This window comes from Protopterus annectens, chromosome 9.part0 (genome assembly GCF_019279795.1).
Source record: "Protopterus annectens isolate FY-2018-M chromosome 9.part0, PAN1.0, whole genome shotgun sequence".
NCBI lineage: Eukaryota > Metazoa > Chordata > Ceratodontiformes > Protopteridae > Protopterus > Protopterus annectens.
In genome coordinates this window covers 95,212,446-95,234,636 of record NC_056743.1, presented here as the reverse complement: position 1 = coordinate 95,234,636, position 22,191 = coordinate 95,212,446, and the positions used below count along the sequence as shown (strand labels likewise).

The 22,191-nt window shown below is 40.0% G+C and overlaps 1 protein-coding gene across 2 annotated transcripts in view; it reads right to left on the bottom strand.

Annotated features, from left to right (window-relative positions):
* ATG13 (autophagy related 13) overlaps window positions 1–22,191 on the bottom strand; it is a 1,186,869-nt gene that overhangs the window by 511,029 nt on the left and 653,649 nt on the right. The window contains exon 12 of one of the 2 annotated variants that reach the window (XM_044082606.1): window positions 10,994–11,092. The exons of the other annotated variant lie outside the window; for it this stretch is intronic. Within the exon in view, the coding sequence (XP_043938541.1) occupies window positions 10,994–11,092 (99 nt within the window). The remainder of the gene's footprint in view (window positions 1–10,993; window positions 11,093–22,191) is intronic. 2 annotated transcript variants of the gene reach the window in all.

Genomic DNA, 22,191 nt, shown 5'->3' with positions numbered 1-22,191 from the left:
TTGGATACTCTGATTACAACTGAGGGGGACACATTGAAATCTACCGTGTATAGAAAGGACACATTTACTAATTCTTATGTGGACTTTAATAGTTTCGATCCCAGAAAAGAGAAACATCTATAAAGGACAGTGTGTCAGGGCAGTTAGAATGTGTTCCAACTATAACGATATGGTCAAGGAAATTGATTACATTACATCATTGTTTTTGGATAGAGGTTACGATAACGATTTGATGGTGGAAATATCAGCATATGTGATAAATCAATGGGGTGTAAAATATAAACCTCTATTAGGGACAAATAGTACATCAAGTATAACAGTTGATATAAATATTTTGGACAAGCAGGACATAAATCAAGATGTCTCAGTAGTTACAGTTACTACATATAATAGAGCTTGTATTTTAGAATTTGGCCCTTATAGTCAATATATTAAAAACATTTTAATTAAAAATTGGCACCTTTTAATGAATGACCCTGATGTTGTCGGGATATTAGGGACAGAACCCAAATTTGTGAACAAAATGGGATTGAATGTTAAGAGAATACTTGAAAAAGGTGGTAATTTGAAACCCATTGACAGTACATACACATCGAGATGTGGGACGTGCAGACAGTGCAATAGTATATGTACTAAGAACACAATAAAATTGGGAAATGAGAATAGTACTAGAATTTACCCGGTTAAGGGCAATTGTAAGTCTAGGATGTTAGTATGTCTGCCCATCTTTTTATGTGGGCAAGACTGAAAGACATTTTAGCCGACGGATATATTCCCATTTATATTGTATAAAAAAACAAGATACCAGAACAGCACTAGCTAGGCACGTCATAACTGAAGGGAATGAACATGTATTTGAATTTGCCATTTTAGAGATAGTTAAAAATAACCCTAGAGGTGGTAATATAAAAAATTTTCTAGCCTTTAGAGAGTTATATTGGCAAATTCTAACGGATGCCAATAAAAAACCTGGCATTAATGATTATTTTACCATCAAGCCCCTCTTGATGTTGAATATTAATTGAGTAACAGTATTTCACAATTGTGCACATTTCTATTTGCTACAGTACCTGCACAGTTTTATAGTATTAATTGAATCGCATTCAATATTATATGTAATTATTTTATATATTTATCTTTAGACTGTACAGTTACTAAACTGAATGTATTTGTTGTTTAAGAATTTATTAATTGGTATTTTTATATGTATGATATTATTTTTACAATGTCTTTATGGTTTATGACTTTAAATAAGGTATTTTAGTATTTTGGCGCGCTTTGTCATTTAAAACAAGGTGGAATCAGCTGTTTTAACCGTTCTGAAGAAGCTAGCTCAGTCTAGTGAAAGCGCTTAACGTTTGAAACTGCTGTATTTTTATATTAAATATATTTGTGGATTCAGCTTTTCCGGTGGATTTATTTTGCTAACTTTTTGTTCTGTGGTTCGAAAAACTGGTGTGGAATATTTAGAGAGTTTATCGGTGTTGTTCCACACGGGAGGTACGTTGTTCTAAAAACAAAGGGGACAAAAACGAATCCTCCAAGTCAAACGGATTCGTTCAGGACAAACTTAAAGCTAGATGGGATAGGGAGTCAAGATGCCTGTGAGAAAAAACGAAGGCCCACACAACAAAGCTACAACCAGCGGCAATACAAAAAGGAGAACACTAGATATCAAAAAACAAACTGCTCTACCCTAAACTATAGAAGTTAAAAGGTTATACGCTAAAAGGGTAGCAAAATATTCAGTCAAAGTAAATAAGTAAAGACTTAGCCTGAGCCAGTGAAAAAGAAATCCCGAACCAGCAAAGCGGCAAACGAGATCTGACGAACTGTCGCCAGGCATCATGGGATAGGATGTAGCCTCGAGCCAGTGAAAGCTCTCGAGCTTTAGTATTACGCCAAATCAGAACCAATGCTCAGTTACAAACCCAACCATCAAGAATGAAGGCGAGATAGGGCAACATAATATGTTCCCAATTACCTCTCTTCCCCCATCACACCTCCAACATTTGCCATCTACCTGAGAAAAAATTCTTTGCTGTCAGCTTGGGTTATAAACACACACATGCGAACTCTTCCAAGCAAAAATCATAAACCTTCTAAACTTTTTTGCATACTTGGGAGACACACACACATATACATATATATATATATATATATATATATATATATATATATATATATATATATATATGGGTTCATGTCAATACATCGACATGTCATTATATCGACAACTACTGCTGCAGCACGAAATAAACGAAAAGTCAAACCATCGACAACTGTAATAATAGACATTAACTTAACTGACAACCAGACAACGTAAACGTCTAATATGTACATACTGACATATTGACTCAGATCACGTAAATTATCCAATGTGGTAAAGACTACTACTGTAGTGTCAGTCAACTTATCTGTCATGACTTTACTTATAAATATACCAGATTTTAACTTAAACTCATTGAAGTCGATGTTATCTAGTCCTAACTGAGATATGTTACTAACACTGTGTTTCACACGTCTAACGCGATGCACCTGTTGTAAAAGTGCAGATCTCGGAGGTACACAGTGAGTAGCAGCTAAAGAAGTCGATGCTAAAGCATCATCAACTAACAATGATGGTGAATCTCTGCTCATGGTAGCTCTCAATTTGAGATCGCTACAAACAACGTAGCGCTGTACTTCTCCTGGATCTGCACCATGTCAGTGGCCAACAGATTTCAGTAGTTTATCACCGTCAGGTAGATATATAGTGACAGCTCTACCCCTACAGTGTTCTGTGATTTTATATTTGCACGCCCAATATCTTCTGCTATCCCTTGTTCGTTCTAAATAGTACAGATAGTTGTCTACTACTAGCATGGGCTTCATCTGCTGTGTATCTATTTGTATGGTAGAAAGATCATATTTGTCCAGGACTAACGTTCTGTGAGTTCGCCATTTTCTTCGGTGCTAAGTACATATCGCACCTAGTAACGCGAGTATTTATTTAGTCGACTGTGTGTCTATTTGCTAATAGTGTTACTTAGTACAAATGTGTTACTTACTGCTGCTATATGCTTTTCAATTGTCGGTGAAATTAACGTCGTTTATTTCAGTTTTCGTTGTTGTGACAGTTCGATTATTTGAAGTCGACCTAGTGGCTGTCGATGTAATAACATGTTGATGTATTGACATGAACCCATATATATATATATATATATATATATATATATATATATATATATATACATATATATATATATATATATGGGTCTATATGACTTGGTCGACAGTTCATATGATCGACTGTTTATTTGGTTGACAGTTCATTTGATCGACAAGCATTTGCCCCCTTCCCCAATGTTGTGTGACCCTGGAGTTGATATATATAGTTAGTTGTGGGGCACAGCCCCCACCTAAAATGCTTGTCGATCAAATGAACTGTCGACCAAATAAACAGTCGATCATATGAACTGTCGACCAAGTCATATAGACCCATATATATATATATATATATATATATATATATATATATATATATATATGTATGTGTGTGTATATGCCCTCTCACTGTTCCCTTGTAAATTGCTTTTCTAATCTCTCTTCCCAATCCTTTCTAACCCCTTCTGCTAGATTCAACTAAAAACTCTACTACAGCATTTATTTCACTTGAGATTTCCCATCCCATTTTATTTGACTATAAACTTACATCAATCCCTAGTAAGGAAGGCAGTCTTTAGCCTGCAGTCCAAATGTCTTCTTGGCACCATCCCAATCTATTACCGTTTCATCTCGAGTTATTTGCTCCCAATACCTTGGTTCCTTTGCCAATTTTCTTCAGTAAATTCCAGCCCCACTTGCATATTCTCTGTACCCCTACTTGGAGTTATACCTATCAGCAAAATCTCATTTCTCCATTCTAGTGTTGGCTTGTTTTCGTGAAGTAGCAAAATTATTCTAAGAACTAATATTCTGTACGGCAGTTGCTATTTTCCTCAAGGATCTGAATCCAAAATCCCACTCTCATTATTTCCTTTTTTTTTTTTTAATTTCCCCCATTTCATTATCATTCCTTTCCACTTTGAATTCTAACATTCTGTTTGTGTTCTGTATATAAGGCTTAATTGTGTAGCTCTAAAATAGAAACATGCCTTACCCATAAATAAAACTAAAGGGCTAACATTTTCACTGCTTGTATTTTACTCTCCAAATCCACATATAAGATCTTCCAGTTTTTTTGTTATCTTTTGTTTAGTCTCTTTTCCACCTATCCTTACATGCCATAATAGAAGCCTTTTTAATCCATACTCCTAAATACTTAACCTTATTGGGTCCCCACTGATATGGGTATTGCTGAAACAATTCATGTGTCAATACATAACTTATGGCTATAAGTTTTCTTTATCTTCGCTAATATTATATCCTGAAAAGACACAGAGATGTCCTTTCCTGGATTTATTAGGTACAAAATAATGTTTGTGTCTTTTGGATTTTCCCAGTTAGGGGTCGCCACAACGGAACTCCGGTCCGCTAATGATTGGCAGTAGAGTTTTACGTGCTGGCTTGCCAGGCTTACCGCACAACCTTCAACGAAGGAACGCCCGTTCACGCATGTCGCCACACAGAAGACGATCTAACTGAGAATCGAACGGGCAACGTCTAACTGTAAGGCAACAACGCTACCGCAGCACCACCACCGCAGTATATATCAGGTACAAAATAATATAGTGCACAAATAAATCCAACTTTTTTTGATTACCATACCAACTGTATCCTTGGATTTCTGAGCAACTTATTGTCTTTGCCAGTGGCTCTAAGTATAAAGCAAATAAAGGTGAATGAGGACATCCCTGCCTGGTTCCTCAGTTCAGACATAACTTATCAGAGTGGAACCCTCCCACTTAAATTCTTGCCTGCAATCCCTCATATATCCTCCTAATTAACCTTACTATTTTTAACAGGAAATGCAAATGCTTCCATTGCCCTACTCATAAAATCTCAGCTTACTCTGTCAAAAGCTTTCTCTAGATTAAGACCCACCAACAACAAAGGTATTTTTTTTTACATTCTGCTTCCCTCTGAATCCACATTGTTCTATTAATGTTGTCAAATGTTTGCTTCCCCACCACAAAACCACAATGATCAATATCTATCAATTCTGGTAACACCTTTGCCATTCTTTTATCTAGTATAGACATACATGCTTTATAACCATGGTTTAAAATTGAAATGGATCTATAAGAAGCTGGGTCTGACAGGTCTTTAAATATTACAACTACCACAGCTTTCTTCCAAGATGTTGGTGCTTTCCCTCCTTTTAAAATACTGTTAAGCAAAACCTTCCAGATCTTTATCACTTTCTTTCTTCCTAAATTCTAAACCTCAACAGGAATACCATCTGTTCCTAAATTGTTGAGCCTTACCTACTTCTAACCTTGGCATACTTAAGTCATCCATAAATATTTCCACTTGTGCTTTTTCTTGATTTCCAAATTTCTCTACGTTATAGTCTTGTCCATAAAAAATTCCAGAATATTTTTAATACCACTACAGGATCCCGCTTTTTTCTTTTTTTTTTTGTAATGGGGTCTCTAAAATTTTGCAAAAACCCTTTCTACTGTCTGCCTAAGTCATTGTGCTAAAAGTTTTTGTGGTCTGGAGTGATTATCAAAAAACAGTTGCTTAGCAGCAAAATTTCTAAATTCATACATATTATCCAGCTACTCCTGTATTTTCTCTTTAGCACTCTGCAGTTGCATCTCTTCTTGTTCTGTGACAGTCTGTCTCCTTATTCTGCAATTATTTAACCTTTGTCAGCCCCTCTAAATAATTCTTATTACTTAACCATATCTCGTTTTCCCTTATTGCTACTCTATTTTTGAGCTGCATTTTCATTTTATCCCACACACTAGCTATAATGTCTGAAAAAATGTCTAACTTCTCCCCCCCAAAAAAAACTCAAATAATTTCCACTACCCATTCCTTAAATTCCTCTCTTTTTAACAGGAATATCTCATCTTTAATTCATCCCCTCTATTTTAATCTTAGAAATTATTGGTGCATGATCTGAAACATTTATTGTATGTGTATCAAAGTTCTCAAACTGATACGTTCCCATGAAATATAACTTTTATCAAGTCTGTCCCAGAAATTGTACCTTGGGGAATATTATGAGAATTCTCTCAATTTCTGCTACTGAATTTAAGTCTTTCATACCAAATATTTTCACAAGTTTCTTTAGAAATCTACCATATTTTGTTATATTTTCCCATCTAGGCCTCCCAGATACATCCTCATTGGTGCAAATCAAATTCCACTTTCCTCCAGTAAGGGATATTTCCTGCTAAAAGCTGATTATTTTTCCCCATTTTTTATCTCTAAAATGGCAGTTTTACATGGAATATAAATACATGCCAGTGTAATCCTCATCCCTTGCTAGTAGCCCCTTACTACTACAAATCTGCCATTATCTTTTTTCCTCTCTTCTATCACTACTGATGCTCCTCTAGCAATTAATATAAGTACTTCTCTTTTCCTCTGTCCCTGATATTCTGCAGAGCATCCATCCTGAAATCCTTTCTTTGTGAAATTTGTATCCTCATTCTTTTCCAAATGTGTCTCGTGTAGCACTGCTTTTTGTATTTTGCATTTCTTAATATAAATTACTTTTTTCCTTTTGTACTTTGCATTTCTTAATATAATTAAATTACTTTTTTCCTTCTTCTCTAAACCTATGAGGCCATTCACACTCCAAGATAACATGGAAAGTGTCACCATTATGGTAAGTGGTCATTATTCCCACCTATTACATATGGCAGCTTTTTTAAAGGTCAAACACCAGCTTTTGTGATACATGCACTCTGGCAGGTTAATCCGTTATAATTTCTTTTCTTATCAACACTGGAACCTATGTCACATTTTATAAAATGTTAATAAAAACCCTCAAACAAAAAAAAACATACCCCAGAACACCCCCACAACCTAGTAACCTAATAGAAACACATAACTATCTACATCTTCAAATAATGAAGTTTGACCCTCCTAACAAGAACATTTGTGCTATATACACAGCTGCTAACATAAGCTCTAGATAACCTGAAATTGAGGTTTTCCATGCTAAGATGTATGTTACTGCCTGTGCTTCTACTTGCACTAATTAGTGTCTGTTCTTTTTTAATCTTATCCCCCCCTCCCCAGATGTGAAAATTATTTGCATACTTTCATAAATCATTAATTTTTAGTCTAGAAAAAAACAGTGTTGTCTTTTACTGTCCTATTATCAACTGGCTATCAAGGGAAAGTAAGAGAAAAAAAGAAAATTGTATTCGTCTGTTGCAGCCTGAAAGACAGGCTGAAATATTTACTGCTAAAGGAAAACTTTTCATTATATCAGTGTTCTAATATTTACTTGTTTCCACTTAAAATTTGTTATTAGATTAAGCCAAGGTTCCTAATCCAGTCCTTCACCTATGCAAAAGTAAAAGAAACCATATCAGCTCTACATATATTATGATCTGTGTACTTTTACACCCCATCTCAACAACTCAAGATTACACCCTATTAACTTAAACATGCTATGGGTAGCTTTTCTTCTCTTTTTGCACTGCAAGACTCAATACCAAAAAAGAAGAATGAAAAACGAAGAAAAAAAGCATCCGTTTACTTCAATAAGTGTATCATATACAAGAACAACTAAAATACTTTACTATAAAATATGCAATTTATACTGTGAAACGTTTCACAGAAATACTGTTAAGAAACTGTTTTACTTAGTTACCTTTTTGCTTTCTCCTCCTTTCTTCTGAGAGTTCTTCCAAATATTAATAACATAAAAGTGAGGCAAATGCCTTTCAGTTCCTCACAAGTTTAACAAAGTCAAAAAAGTCCACTCTTTTAACTTAATATTATACAGTCATGTTTCACAAATGCAACTGATGCTTTGCAGTTTTATATTTATCAAGAAATTCCATGAGGCTGGCCTTCTTTCTGTTCATCTTCAGATTTTGGTTCAGTTCCACACTGCTGACAATTCTTTTGGTCAACTCCTGTGCTTTTCTCTGTCTCTCAAGCATTTGCTTTTGAAACAGTGGACAAGGTTTCACTGGCAAAGTCCCTCTGTGTGCTTTATTATCAAAAGTATTAGAATCAGAATTCCCTTTTGCTTGACGGCTCATTTTTGTTTGATAAACATTTCAATTCCATCTTTAGCCTGTTCTGCATCAGAAAAATTACTTTGACCTCCAGGAATAAAATATTCTGAAGACAGCTGGATATAGCAGCTTGAATTTCACACCTGCCTACTGACATTACCTTATTACTGGAATAAATTTGTTTCTCTTCTGCCTGGTATGCAGTGAATAATTGTTTCCCACAAACACTCTACTGTCTCCCACTTTTAATACTTTGCTCTTTTGACAGTTTTGTCAGGCTTAACTCTTTCTGCTGGTATGTTTGCCTCTTTAATAATAAAGATCTTGTCTGCTTTCTCATGACCATATTTGGAGCATACATATGGTGTGCCCTTTCAATTAACAGTTGCTTATTTATGCCCTCATAAAATTAATACAGTCTGTTTCTTCTAGTTTCTCTGGTACAGCAGAAAATTTCAGACTTTCCCTAAGTGCTCTGTCCTATAATTATACCATGTTTTGAAACATCTCTTCTTGAGCAGTCTCATACTCGGCCAGCCTTTTCTTTATTTCGACCTCAGATTTTTACAGTTTTATCAGCTCATCTGAATACCTGTTGAAAGCCTTTTCCATTTTTCTAACCTTTTTTTATTTGGGTTGATATACTCCCTCAGTGTACCATTTATTTTAATCATATTAGACTTTTTTCTGTAGATTACTGGAAGCCATGTCTTTCACCAAAGCTGGAGCTTGAGCTGCTTTTTGCTGAACAGCTGCAGGAGGCTTTCCAGTCAGTATTTTCTCTTCACCTTTTCTAGTTGAGTTTCTTTCAGCCTCTCTTAGTTTCTTCTTTGCAGGCATCCAGGCAACATACGTACTAGCCAGTAACTGAATTTTAATCAAGTTAACACATCTCTGGCTGCAGTTTTTCAGTTTCTATTTTCACAATGAGAGAGATTAAGTTGATGTTCAGTGTGCAGCCATCATGGAAGTCCCTATTCAATCTGTTTTTAAATACAGTGGTGTAGCTGAGGTGGGGCAAGAGGGGTTACTGCCTGAGTGCAGAGTGCTGGGGGGGCATAATCAGCCAATCCTGATCTCTCTTTATTGTAATACAGACCTTTAAAGGCCAGTATTGCATTTGCAGCCATACGTGAATGCTGTGGCACTCTGTATGGTCTAATCTGTTGCAAGCAGTTTGCTACAGTTTAAAAGTGGCAAAACAACATTTTATTATTAGGCTTTCATAGTTTCCTCTTTGCAGGCATCCAGGCAGTGTACCTGCTAGCCAGTAACTGAAATTTACTCAAGTTGACAATATCTCTGGCTGCAGTTTTTCAGTTTTTTTTTCTCAATGGGAGAGATTAAGTTAAGCTGTTGATCAGTGTGCAACCATCTTAAACCTGTTAATGTGTACATCTTTTTGGTGGAGTAATCATCTCAGTCAAGTGTATAACAAGTGAAGTTCACATTAACATGCTACATTTTGTTATTAAAACAAACCAAAGGAGGACCAGGAGCAGGCTGCAGATTCCAGTTTCAAAGTAGTTCATTCCAGAACAGATGACATCCAAACACTAAACAACACTAGTGCTTTCATAGGTGTGTACCCCACTTCGTCTAGTGTAACAATGTTTCATTTAAGCATCATTTTATACTCTAGAAGTGCTGCAAAAACAGCCAGTGACTGGTCACGTTATTTTTACATAAAGCCACATACAGATTTCCTTAAAGAAAGTGGTACAAATATAAAAGCATACATAATAATGTATTGAAAATACACATGAACAATGTATTGAAAAAATTTCAAAAGACAAAGAAATTATGCTCCTTATAAGTGAAGCCCAGAGTTTCTTAAATAATCTACTGAACAATAAAGCAGACAAATATGCTGACAATGGAATACCTCCATCCAACTACCGGACTCTCCAATAACTAGTATTCAGCACATAAATGAAAGCAAAAATCACACATAATAATATTGTCCATGTCATACCTACCTATGTGAAACCACAGTCAGGATATAGCCTGATGGAACTCAATCAGTAGACCTAGTGCAGGCACCAGCAGCATCGAGAGGAAGGAAATCAATTAGAAATACAAATAAAATAAAACATTAAGGGTAAATGTTATGGAAGTTCTAACACATAACATTATATGACTTGCTAACTCCTACATTACAAAGGAGATAATTTCCGAACAAAAATGGTTTAACACTGTGGTTTATCTGCAAGGGATGGAAGCTCAGGTCTAGTGAGGTAGTACAACAGAACACGTTAGCTTCTTATGGTAGTTTTGCAATCAGCTTCACAATCTCATCATAAGCTGCCAATAATGGAAGAGAAAGCAACTCGTCCCTGCTAAACTGACTGGTCTAATACTCAATTCAGCAGGCCATCCTGCATCACTGAACATATGAAATATCTGCGTCAGTGCCTACCAGTCAATAAAAACTAGACTTGAGATGTCCGCACACCAGATCCATGGTAAAATAGCACAAAAGTCTACTGGAATCTAGCAGATGCCCTCTAGTACTGTGGAGGGATGTAGGGACTACACTGGGAAAGTTGACTCTCTAAGGAGCAGATTTTGATGAAAAAAAACATCTTTGTGTTGAGCTGTGACTAGTGTTAGCTTTACTTTAAGCTGTTTACTACTGTACCTTCATATGGAAAAACAGTCAGAAGCACAACCATTTGCATGATCAAGTATGGGATAACATACAAAACAGAAAAGTTAGAGAGCAGCAGTAATGAAAAAACTGTCTTCATCTTGCCATGTTAAAAATCAAAACATCACATGCTTGTCTATGATTGTTTAACTTACTGCAACACGTTCTAGTACAACACTAAGGCCCAATAAAGTACAAGTTAACTCACTTGGTGTGAGAAGGTCAAGCCCACCACTGGGACCTTCAAGGTATCCATTACCACAGGTTTTGTTGTCTGAAAATGTGGCTTACTTACAGTGAAAACATACTATGTACATATACAAACAAAAAGACAAGAACATAGAGACAGAGAAAGAGAAAAAAAAAAAGAAATTAAGCTTAGAAATTAAAAATGAAATAATGGAAATACCAACAAACTGACATAAATAGGATATCTAAATAAATAATGGAAATGGTAAAGAAATGATACAAGTTAAGACACCTAATGGATGCCTATGGAAAACTGGAACTAAAGCCTACATGTCAAACTAGAATACCCAGCTCTTACTAATGAATAATGTAATCTCATTCATTACGTTGCCATAGCCTGTGCCATTTGAGTACTGGAACTAGGAGCTAAACGAAGGCAGGTTATAATAAAAGCAAACGGAAAACTACAACTTCAAGACACATTCCAGTAATTAGGACATCTGTGCCAGTACTTTACTAACTTAACATGCTTAGCCTACAGCTGAAGTAAATAATCTGGCTTCACAACAGGATCCCGGAATAAGGCTCCCGGTATACATAACACTAATCTACTAAGGACATTACAATACATATCTTAGATAGTGCCCAGTAATTCTCTCTGCACATCTGTTACTACCATCCATTTAAACCTTCCACAATGAAAGCTAAGTGATAGAAAACAACAAAACTATCTCACTATGAACTATGATTACCAATGACAAAAACAGTGCAATGCAGTTCTCAAAAGCACAGATAGAAACTAGCTTCCTGTGTTGCCCAGACCTTTCTAAGATAGAGGGAAGCTTCTCTGTTCATCATTGAGAGTGGTGAGCTTTGGAACAGCCTATCTGTCGCTGGAGGAGTGGTTTCAGATCAGAAACTGTAGTTTTACTGGCCATTTTGAGCTATTTCTATACCTTTCATCTTTCTGTTTAAAAACCCGTGTTTGCACATCACCTTTAACTAGGGTTAAACTATTCCCGGTGCCAGAAAGTGTACTCTTCAAATTTTCCCTTAGAACTAGCCAGTATTCTAGTTTGAGCACTCAATACTGCATCCTTGTGCTCAGCACTTGTTCAAAACTTGCTGCAAGCATTAAAACTACAAATTACTACAGCACTCAACTTTCCTCACTTGTCAGGAGGAGAAAAGTTTTAGTACTATGACATGCCTACATAGGTGCTTTTTAATTTCAGGGTCAGCTCCCGGTGTTTTCTCCTGTCCACCTGATGAATCTGGGCATCTTCAGGCAATGTAGCAATTGCCTCATGTACACAGACAACTCTCTCCTCCTACACCCAACACTACAACCTGTGAGAGATGCAATTATATAACCAAACTGGAAGCCAAGCTCTCTACAGCCAAGACTGGAATAGACAGTCAAGAGGAGAAGGTAAACAGCAGCACCACACCATATTCAACACATTGTCCATCAAATCTTACACCATCTAAACCCACACATAGTAACACAAAACAAACACCTACATTCGCGGAGGCTCTCAATAAAAATCTGCCCAAAAAGAGAGACCTCCAAAGCAAAAATGCAAGCAACCACCACCACCCACTACCCAAATGACATACAGAACACAAAATCAGTGTGCCACTCAACCTTAGCTCTTAAGGCAAAACAACGTACCCAACACACCTGTCATAGGCGACTCTATGGTCAGGCACACTGATGTCATCTCACCAGGCTAAATAAGGAGAAGGTTACTGTCAGCTGCTGTCGGGTGCCAGGATCCGCCACATAATGCACCCACTCAGGTCACTCCACAACAAGTACAAATACAACTCTGTCATTGTCCATGTTGGTGTGAATGACCTGAGAAATACCTCCCTGGACTACATCAAAAGAGACATAGAAGAGCTCTCAGATCATGTAGCCAAGGCACGTATGACCCTAGCTCTGAGTAGCATCCTGCCAGCACCCAGAATGATACCTCAGTACAAGGACAAAATTATGGACTTCAACAATTGGCTAAGCTTCTGGTGTCATTCAAAGGGGATCCAGTATCTGTCTGCCTGGGACGACATGATCAAGAGACCACGATGCTTTGCCAGAGATGGCCTGCATCTGTCACCCCTGGGATTCCGGATACTGGCTAAGGCTCTAGCTACCCCTATAGTGCATGTTTTAGGCAAAGTTCAAATGACATACCCACCACAGTAGCAGGTACAAGCAAGCAAGCAAAAACTGAGGGTAATGCTACAAGTCTAAACCTCAAAATGCACTCACTCGAAGCACTCTTCAATATGGAATACATCGACATCTGTGCAGTAACAGAGACCTGGTTCAAGGCTCCAGAGAGCACCCCTGCAGTACCAGGCTATAATTCATCACACTTTTCACCCACCTAATCCACGCCGAAACACTAAAGGAGGAGGAATGTCCATATTCATTAAGGATATCCACACCTCCAGGATAGCTGCTCAACATAATGTATCGAAAATTATCCAAGTGCAACTAACACTGGGCAAGACTGTAATCCAGGTTGTAGCTTGCTACAGATCCCCCACCATGCCCTAGGATGCCCACTCCACGTTCCTTGACATACTGGATAATATTAAGGTACACCCCAATACCCTAATAATGGGAGATTTCAACTACCCCACCATCAACTGGGAAAACTACTCAAGTGCTAACTCATTAGCTCAACACTTTCTGAATTCATAAATTCCAATGCCCTGGATCAGCTTGTCCATACCCCCACTAGGGGCAGCAATATCTTGGACCTGGTCATTATCAACATGGGTAACCGATGTTCCACACCAGAGGTCAACTCCTCACTGGTCAGATCCGACCATAAGCTAATCACCCTATACATCAATATCCCGACTCCACTCACCCCCCCCCCCATTAAGGAAACCACCGTAAAAAAAGTACAGTTTTGTACCTACCGTAAATGTAGATGTTTGAGTGTTCACACTGCTGCAGTCATCACACTTGAGTTATCCTGCCGTCAGGTGGTCCCGCAGTCGGCCAGAGTTCCAAAGTCTTGGTCTGGCGTCGGTTGCTGTCGCTTCTTCCCTGACATCAGTGCGCCAGGGGTATATAAGAGGCATCCGACGCCATTTTCTTCAGTTTTCTTGCCCCAGATGTCAGGTGCCCCCAAGTAGGTAGGCAATACATATTGCTAATAAAACATATAAAAGGAATACAAGGAATATCTTCAGTTACAAGCAAATACACCACAAAGGTTGTACAGGATAGAAAGGTATAGAAAAGTTCAGCTAGGTCAGAGGGGATGGAGGGAGGGTAACCTGGACTGCAGCAGGGTGAACACTCCAACATCTACATTTATGGTAGGTACAAAACTGAACTATGTTCATCGTGTTACAGTGCTGCAGTCATCACACTTGGGTTGAATCCCAAAGCTAAGGATGAGCGGTGGAACTAAACAGGGTTTGGAGACGCTAGTAGGCCCTGCAGAACTGCAGTGGCAAAGCCAGCTCTGGTTTTAGAGTATAGAGGTAAGTGATAGTGCTTGGTGAAGGTGTGCACTGAACTCCAAGTTGCAGCCTCCAAAATATCCTTGGTTGGTACCCCTCTGAGGAAGGCTCTTGATGTTGCTGTAGCCCTGGTGGAATGGGGCCTAATGTTACCAGGTACAGGTTTCCCATGGTGTGTGTAGCAGAAACGGATACAATGTCCTATCCATTTTGAAATGGTCTGTTTTGAGATAGCCTTTCCTTGTGATCCTGCTGCATAGGATACAAAGAGTTGGTCAGATTTTCTGAAAGCCTTAGCTTTATACAAGTAATAACGTAATTGCCTGTGAATGTCCAAAGAGTGTAGGAGCCTTTCCCCTTTGTTCTGGGGGTTTGGATAAAAGGTGGGAAAATGAATGGTTTGGTTTAGGGCCACACTGGATACCACCTTTGGCATAAAGGAAGGGTTAGTTCTTAAAGCGACTCTGCCTTGATGAAAAATGATGAAAGGCTCCACTGCCATTAGAGCCTGTAGCTCTGAGACTCTTCGTGCTGAAGTTATTGCTAGCAGCAGGGCAGTTTTCCATGACAGAAACTGTAAATCAGCTGTAAAAGCTGGTTCAAAAGGCAGTAGTGTAAGTTTTTCCAAAACAAAGTTGAGATCCCAAGTTGGTGCTCTCCGGGGTGGTCTTATGTTCTTAGCCCCTCTGAGGTACTGTCTTAGTAATGGATATGAAAATATGGGAGGATCCGTGTTGTATTGAGCTGAAATAGCTGAGGCGTGGATCTTAATAGATGAAAAGGAAAGTCCTTTGTGCAACATCTCAGTTAAATATTGTAGAATCTGAGGAATATTTGGGACAAGGGGATTCTGGCCTTTAGCCTGGTTCCAGGCACAGAATCTTTTCCATTTGTCTGAATAGGCTTTCCTGGTGCTGGGCCTCCTGGCCTCCAGAATGACATCCATAACAGCTTTAGAGAGAAGTACTGACTGGTTGTTTAGGTAATTTGCCATGCAGCCAGATTTAAAGTCTTGAGTTTGCTGTGTAGAATCTGATTGTTTTGCTGAGTGAGCATGTGAGGAATTTGAGGTAAAATCCATGGTGGGCCATGAGCCATGTTCCTTAGTATTGGATACCAGTGTTGGCGTGGCCAGGCTAGAGCAATGAGTATCATTTGTGGCCTCTCTAATCTGGCTTTCAGCAGCACCTTTGCCAGAAGAGGCAGTGGAGGAAAGGCATACACTGTTAATGTTTTCCAACTGAATGAGAGGGCGTCCACTTTCCAAGCTAGTGTGTGGTATGTCTTTGTGCAAAATTTCCGTAGTTGGTAGTTTTGGGGGGAGGCAAACAGATCTATGTCTGGGCTCCCCCATTTTTGAGTTATCATTGCGAATACTTGTGGATCTAGTTTCCACTCATGAGGATATATGAGGTTTCTGCTTAGATCATCTGCCAATGTGTTTTTCTTTCCTGGCAGGAATTGTGCTTGTAATTGAACTTGGTAGGTCAGTGCTGTGTTTCACAAGGTCATTGCTTGTCTGCATAGGGGGTGGGAATGTGCTCCCCCTTGCTTGTTTATGTTCCACATCACTGTGGTGTTGTCCATCTTTATTAGTAGTTGTCCTGGATGTAGGAGGTCCTTGAAAGCTGTTTGGGCATTTTGTACAGCTAGCATCTCTTTTTGATTGATATGTAGATGCCTTTGATCTGCAGACCATTTGCCCTGAATACACTGTCCTGACATGTGTGCTCCCCAGGCATAATCCGATGCATCCGTTGTTATAGTTTGCCTGGCTGTGGGTAAGGTAAAAGTCTGACCCTTGTTGAGGTGACATGCCTGAGCCCACCATAGAAACTCCTGTTGAAGGCAGGGAATGAGTGGTATTATTGTTTCCAAGCTGTGGCTGTGTTGAGTCCATACGCTTTTCAGGTACCATTGTAATTTCCTCATATGCAGTTTTGCATATGGTATTAGTAATATGCAAGATGCCATGAATCCCAAGGCCTGCAGAATTTTTCTTGCAGGGAGCTGGGTCTTTGTTGCCATCACTTTGAAGTATTGAGTCAGTTGTCCTTGCTTGTCTGGTGTGAGATAAGCCATCTGGGCCGTTGTATTTAAGCTGGCACCCAGGAATATTATGTCTTGTGAAGGCACTAGTTTTGACTTCTTTTGTTTACTGTGTACCCTAGGCAACTTAATAGGTTTTTGACAAACGCCAGATGCTTTAAAAGAATGTCCTTGCTTTCTGCTTGAATAAGGCAGTCGTCCAGGTACGGATATATTTGAATTCCTCTTTGTCTGCAGTATGCAATTACTGGTGCCAGGCATTTTGTGAAGACCCTGGGCGCAGTAGATAAGCCAAAAAGCTGTGCAGAGAATTGGTAATGGGTTGAACCTGCTATAAATCGGAGGTATCTTCTGCAATTTTGTCTGATAGGGACATGCAGGGTATGCCTCCTTGAGGTCCAACGTTACTAGCCAAGCCATCTTGCCCAGCATGGGAAGAAGTTGCTGTAGTGTTAGCATCTTGAATTTGGGTACTTCGAGATATGTGTTTAGAATTGAGAGGTCCAGAATGGGTCTCCAAGCTTTGTCCTTTCAGGGAACTAGAAAGAGTCTTGAGTAAAATCCTTGTCCCTGCTCCTGTGTAGGAACCTGTTGAATGGCTGTCATGTCCATGAGAGCTGTAATTTGTTTTTGAGCTTCTGCTCATTGATTTGGTGGCAGGTTTGGCATTCCTTTTATCCTTGGTAAAGTGTGAAAGTGGAATCTGTATCCTTGAGATACAATATTTAGGACCCATTTGTCTTTTGTGATGATACGCCAGTTGTTTGCAAAAAGTGTTAGCTTCCCTCCCAAGGGAGCTGCCAAGAGGGATTTGCTTGGCAGTCTGAGGGGTAAGTCATTGTGTTTGTCTTCTGATAGTTTGAGACTTGTCTTCTCCTCCTTTCTGTGTTGTGGCACCCCATTGTCGAGGCTTGTAAGAGCCTTGTGACTGACCTCTTCCCCTTGGGCATCTGTATTTGCCCCTCTGTGGTCTGTCAGAAGCTGGAAAGGACCAGTTTTTGGTGACCAATTTCTGCTGAAACGAGGGTGTTGAACCTGTAAAAAATCATTGACCATCTGCATAGATTTTGCCTTATCCTCCATTTTCTTTAAAACCTCTTCTGCTTTTACACCAAATAATACATCCTGCTGTAAAGGTGCATCCAATAACTTTGCTTTTACATGATGAGGTAAAGTTTGTTCTTTTAACCAAGCATGCCTACGTATGACAGACCCTGTCACTGCTGCTCTACAAGAAGCTTTCAATGAATCAAATCCACATTGCAAAGTATGTTTTCCCACTTGTTCAGCTGCATGCAACAAATCTTGCATTTCCTTGTAATCAGGCTGCTCTGTGTGTGTGATCATTTTTTGTTTTAATTGAGACATCAAATATTGTTGATATTTCAGCATGTGAAACTGGCAATTTAAGGTCCTCATAGCTAGAGTAGCTGAGGTATATATTTTCTTTCCCCATCTGTCTAGTGCTCTAGAATCCCTTTCAGAGGGTACAGGATTTTTAGCAATAGAGGCCTTAACCCCTTTGGGACCCTGGGGAATAGTTTCTGGGTCAGCAACAGGGCTTTTATATAGGAATTTGCGTCAGTCAGGGACTCTGTAGTATCTGTCTGGTTTGGCTGGTGCAGGAGGTAGTGAATCTGGGTTAAGGCTAGATTCTGAATATACATCATCCACAATGTCTAACACTGGTGGAATAGCAAGTGGTCTGTGCTGGGGTAGTAAAAGGAACTCTCTGAGTCTTTTCTTAGAATCAGAGTAATCCTGGCCTTCCCATTGGAAATGTTCCCTCATGGTATGTAAAGTTTCCCCAAAAGAGTAGTCTTCTGGGGGAGATGCTGAAGGAATAGACTCTTCAGCATCAGAGTCTTCATAAGGGGGAAAAGAATATTCCTGTTCCTCAGAAGAATCTGAGGAAATTGAAACATGGTCAGAGGAAGCGTAGTCCTCCTCCTGTCTAGGCCTTTTATCAGGAGGGGGGTGGGAACCCCTGATTAGGGTAATTAAGTCTTCAGCCATCTTAAGCATCTGTTTCTTAGGCATGGGGCCTTGTACTGGAGACGGATGTACAGTCTTCTTTGCTTTTAAAGGAGTTTTCAGCTTTGCATTGGATTTAATAGTGAGTGTAGTCAGTCTGAAGACACCTTCTGCAACTGAAGGCGTTTCAACTGCACCGGAATCTCCTTCAGCCATGGAGTCGAAAGGGCCTAAAGATAAAGGTTGTGGAGGCCTAGCAATCTCCTCTTGAGAATCGGATGCCGCCTGGGGTTCTGAATCAGCAGTCGTCAGAGGCTGCGTAGGCACCTCACTGAAAACCGGCGACTGGCCTAGCAGAGGCCTCGGAGTCTGGTTTGGGTCTCGGCTGCCTGTCCTTATCTTTGCGTTTTTTGTGCATTCTGGTCGTCGGTTGCTCTGACGGCATGGTATAATTAAATTTCCTACCAAAATAATGTCGGGCGAAATCAAACCGACGTTTTATAGTTCGTTTGTTAAACCTAGCACAAAACCGACAACCTTTGATGTCGTGGTCTGGGTCTAGGCAAGGAATACAATACGAATGAAAGTCCTTATGAGGTATTTGCTTCCCACAAGAAATGCAATTGTTAACTTTTTATGACATCGGACTGAGGCAAGAAACGGTTCCCCAACGGGGTACTTAGCTTTATTGAAGACTTCGGTCTGAAATTCGATTTGAAAATCTCAGGAGTCGGCCGACCGGCACTTGCGAACTGCTTCTGCTTCGGGCACCACGCGGCAAAAAAGACTGAAGAAAATGGCGTCGGATGCCTCTTATATACCCCTGGCGCACTGATGTCAGGGAAGAAGCGACAGCAACCGATGCCGGACCAAGACTTTGGAACTCTGGCTGACTGCGGGACCACCTGACGGCAGGATAACCCAAGTGTGATGACTGCAGCAGTGTAACACGATGAACATCTTCTCCAAAGCCAACTTCATGCTTCTTAAGACAGAAGTGGCAAACTTCACTACACCCGTGCAGACAGATAATACAGGTACGACTGCTGAATCCTACACAAATGCACTGTATAAACACATACACGAGTGCATGAGTTGTGCAACAGAACCAAGATGCTATCCTCCAAAAAAGGAAGACAATCTGGTGGTCCCCTGCCATAAATAAACTCTACAACAGAAGGAAGAAGCTGTTACAAAAAAGAATAAAATCCTCTTGATTACAGGAACTCCCTGGTCAGCCTTAGTAAGAAGCTGAGATCCCTCATAAAATCCTCTAAAGCTAGCTATGAAAACAAAACTGCCACTGATTCTAAAGACAACCACAAAGCATTCTACAGCTATGTCAAGAATTTCAATGGCAACACTCAGATCTGCTCTGAGCTACAGAACAATGGCACTACATACACAGAACCAACTGATATTGCCAACATCCTGGCAGATAGGTTCAGTGCAAACTTTACCCCCCACCCCCCAAAGGGCCCATCCCTATACTAGAAGAATGCATAGTCCCTGTAACCACGGATGCACAAGTTAAAACAGCACTCTCCAAAGCCAAAAACACAGCATCCATGGGACCAGACAACATCCCAGGCTGCGTTCTGCATGAACTACAGAATGAAGTGGCACCCCACCTAACTACCATGTTCAATCATAGCCTCACTTTAGGCTTTGTGCCTACTGAATGGCGCACAGTGACAGTTATCCCACTCCACAAAGGCGGTGCCACCACAGACCCTGGGAAGTACCGCCCCATTAGCCTACCGAGCCTGGTCTGCAAGGCCATGGAACGTATCATCATGGAACTTATAAACAAAGACATAGGTAACCTGCAAAACAATGGATCCCACTCAATTCGCTTTTCTAAAAGGTAGATCATGTCTCCTAAACCTGACTGACTTCTTTGAAGCAGTCACCAGAGCCGTGGACGAGGGTAAGATGGTGCACACAGCCTATCTTGACATCACCAAGGCTTTCAACACCAAACCCCATTCTGGAATTATAGCTAAACTCACAAGACTGGGCATAAATCCCTATGTCACAAGGTGGGTGATCAACTGGTTCAATGACAGAACCCACACAGTGAAAGTAGCCAATTCCAAACCTGACTTCAAACCAGTGACAAGCGGAGTAACACAGGGTTCAGTCCTGGGTCCTCTCCTGTTTGGCATCTATTTCTCAGAAGTCCAGGCTAATACAGCAGGTCTTTGGCTAACAAAGTTCGCAGACGACTGCAAACTGGGAGCCATAAGAGAATCGCCTAATGATGTGGGCATTCTACAAAGGGGCCTCACTGAGACTGATGCTTGGTGTCAAAGTCATGGCCTCAAGCTCAATGCCAAAAAGTGTATTGTTATCCCCTTTGGGAAAAACATTGTACCCATGAAGTACCACATAGGCGGTAGCATGCTTAACACTGAAAGTGTGGCAAGAGACCTTAGAACACAGGTAGTCTCTCCTTTGACAATCACATAACCACAGTAGTCAGGAAACCCTTCTACGTGGCACACCTCATCACTAAAGCTTCTCCTCCAGAAAAAAAGAGGTCATTGTTCTTCTCTATCTGCCCTCATCAGACCCATCATAGAGTACAATGCCCCATTTGGCATGTACCTCGCAAGACATTTGCAACAACTGGAAAGGCCATAGAAATACCTCACTAAGAGGATTACTGGCCTCAAAGAGATGACATACGCAGACTGCCTCAAAAAACTCCAGCTCTACTCTGTCGCTTATTGCCTACTCAGAGGTGACCTCTGCCTAACAAACAAGGCCATGTCAAACCTAGTTCTGATGGACATGCTACACTTAAAAAAGAAAACAATTTCCCCATGCCACACACTCCAGGGATCTGAACCTTGTTACCACAATAAATAGAACATGCTGGAGGGATAGATTCCTGTCCCACAGACTCCCCATACTCTGGTACAGACTACACATTCACATCAAGCAAAGCTCCTCATTTTCCCTCTTTAAGAGGAATCTAGACAATTGGATGAGAAATAGGAAATTCACCCCGAGGATCACCTCTGTGGCTCTGCACGACAGGGGCACAGGAAAATAACTTTCTTGGGTGGCGAAAACCAGGGAACTTTTTGGCTAGGCTTATATAGGCCCTAGTGCTGATTGCTTAGTACCTATGAACCTATAAAATGGATCACTGCTGCAGTTATCATTCATAGTGTTTAGGAACCATACTAAAGTAGTAACATAAACACAGACCTGGGGCAGAGAAACTTGCATGCCTAGCAACACTGCAGTGGTAAACCTTTCTTAGCACCTGGAAAGTATGTCTAGTTTATTATGCTTGGAAAAGGATATGAATAGAAGTCTGGCTTGTTACCTAACAGATGCATCACATACGTCTGGTAAAAAGCATTTATGGCACTTGATGCTCCAGTGGTGTGTGCTTCAGTCTCCTCCGGGGTTTTGCTGTGGTGATCACAATGAACAATACATTCTGCAAGCTATTTACAAGACTTTTTTAAAATATGGCCTGCCACGCTTCTGTGAGACAAAAAAAAGCTGTTCAACTTGCCTGAAATCTTTAGTCATTTAAACCCAATTTGTTTTGCCTGAAATCTTTAGTTCTTTTTAACATTATACCTCAGTCTGATTTGGGTGGAAATACAGTAAGTATATGGCTTGATTCAAAGCCAATTCTGAGACTCCTCTAGGGATGAAAGAGGGAATGGTTGTAAGTACCAC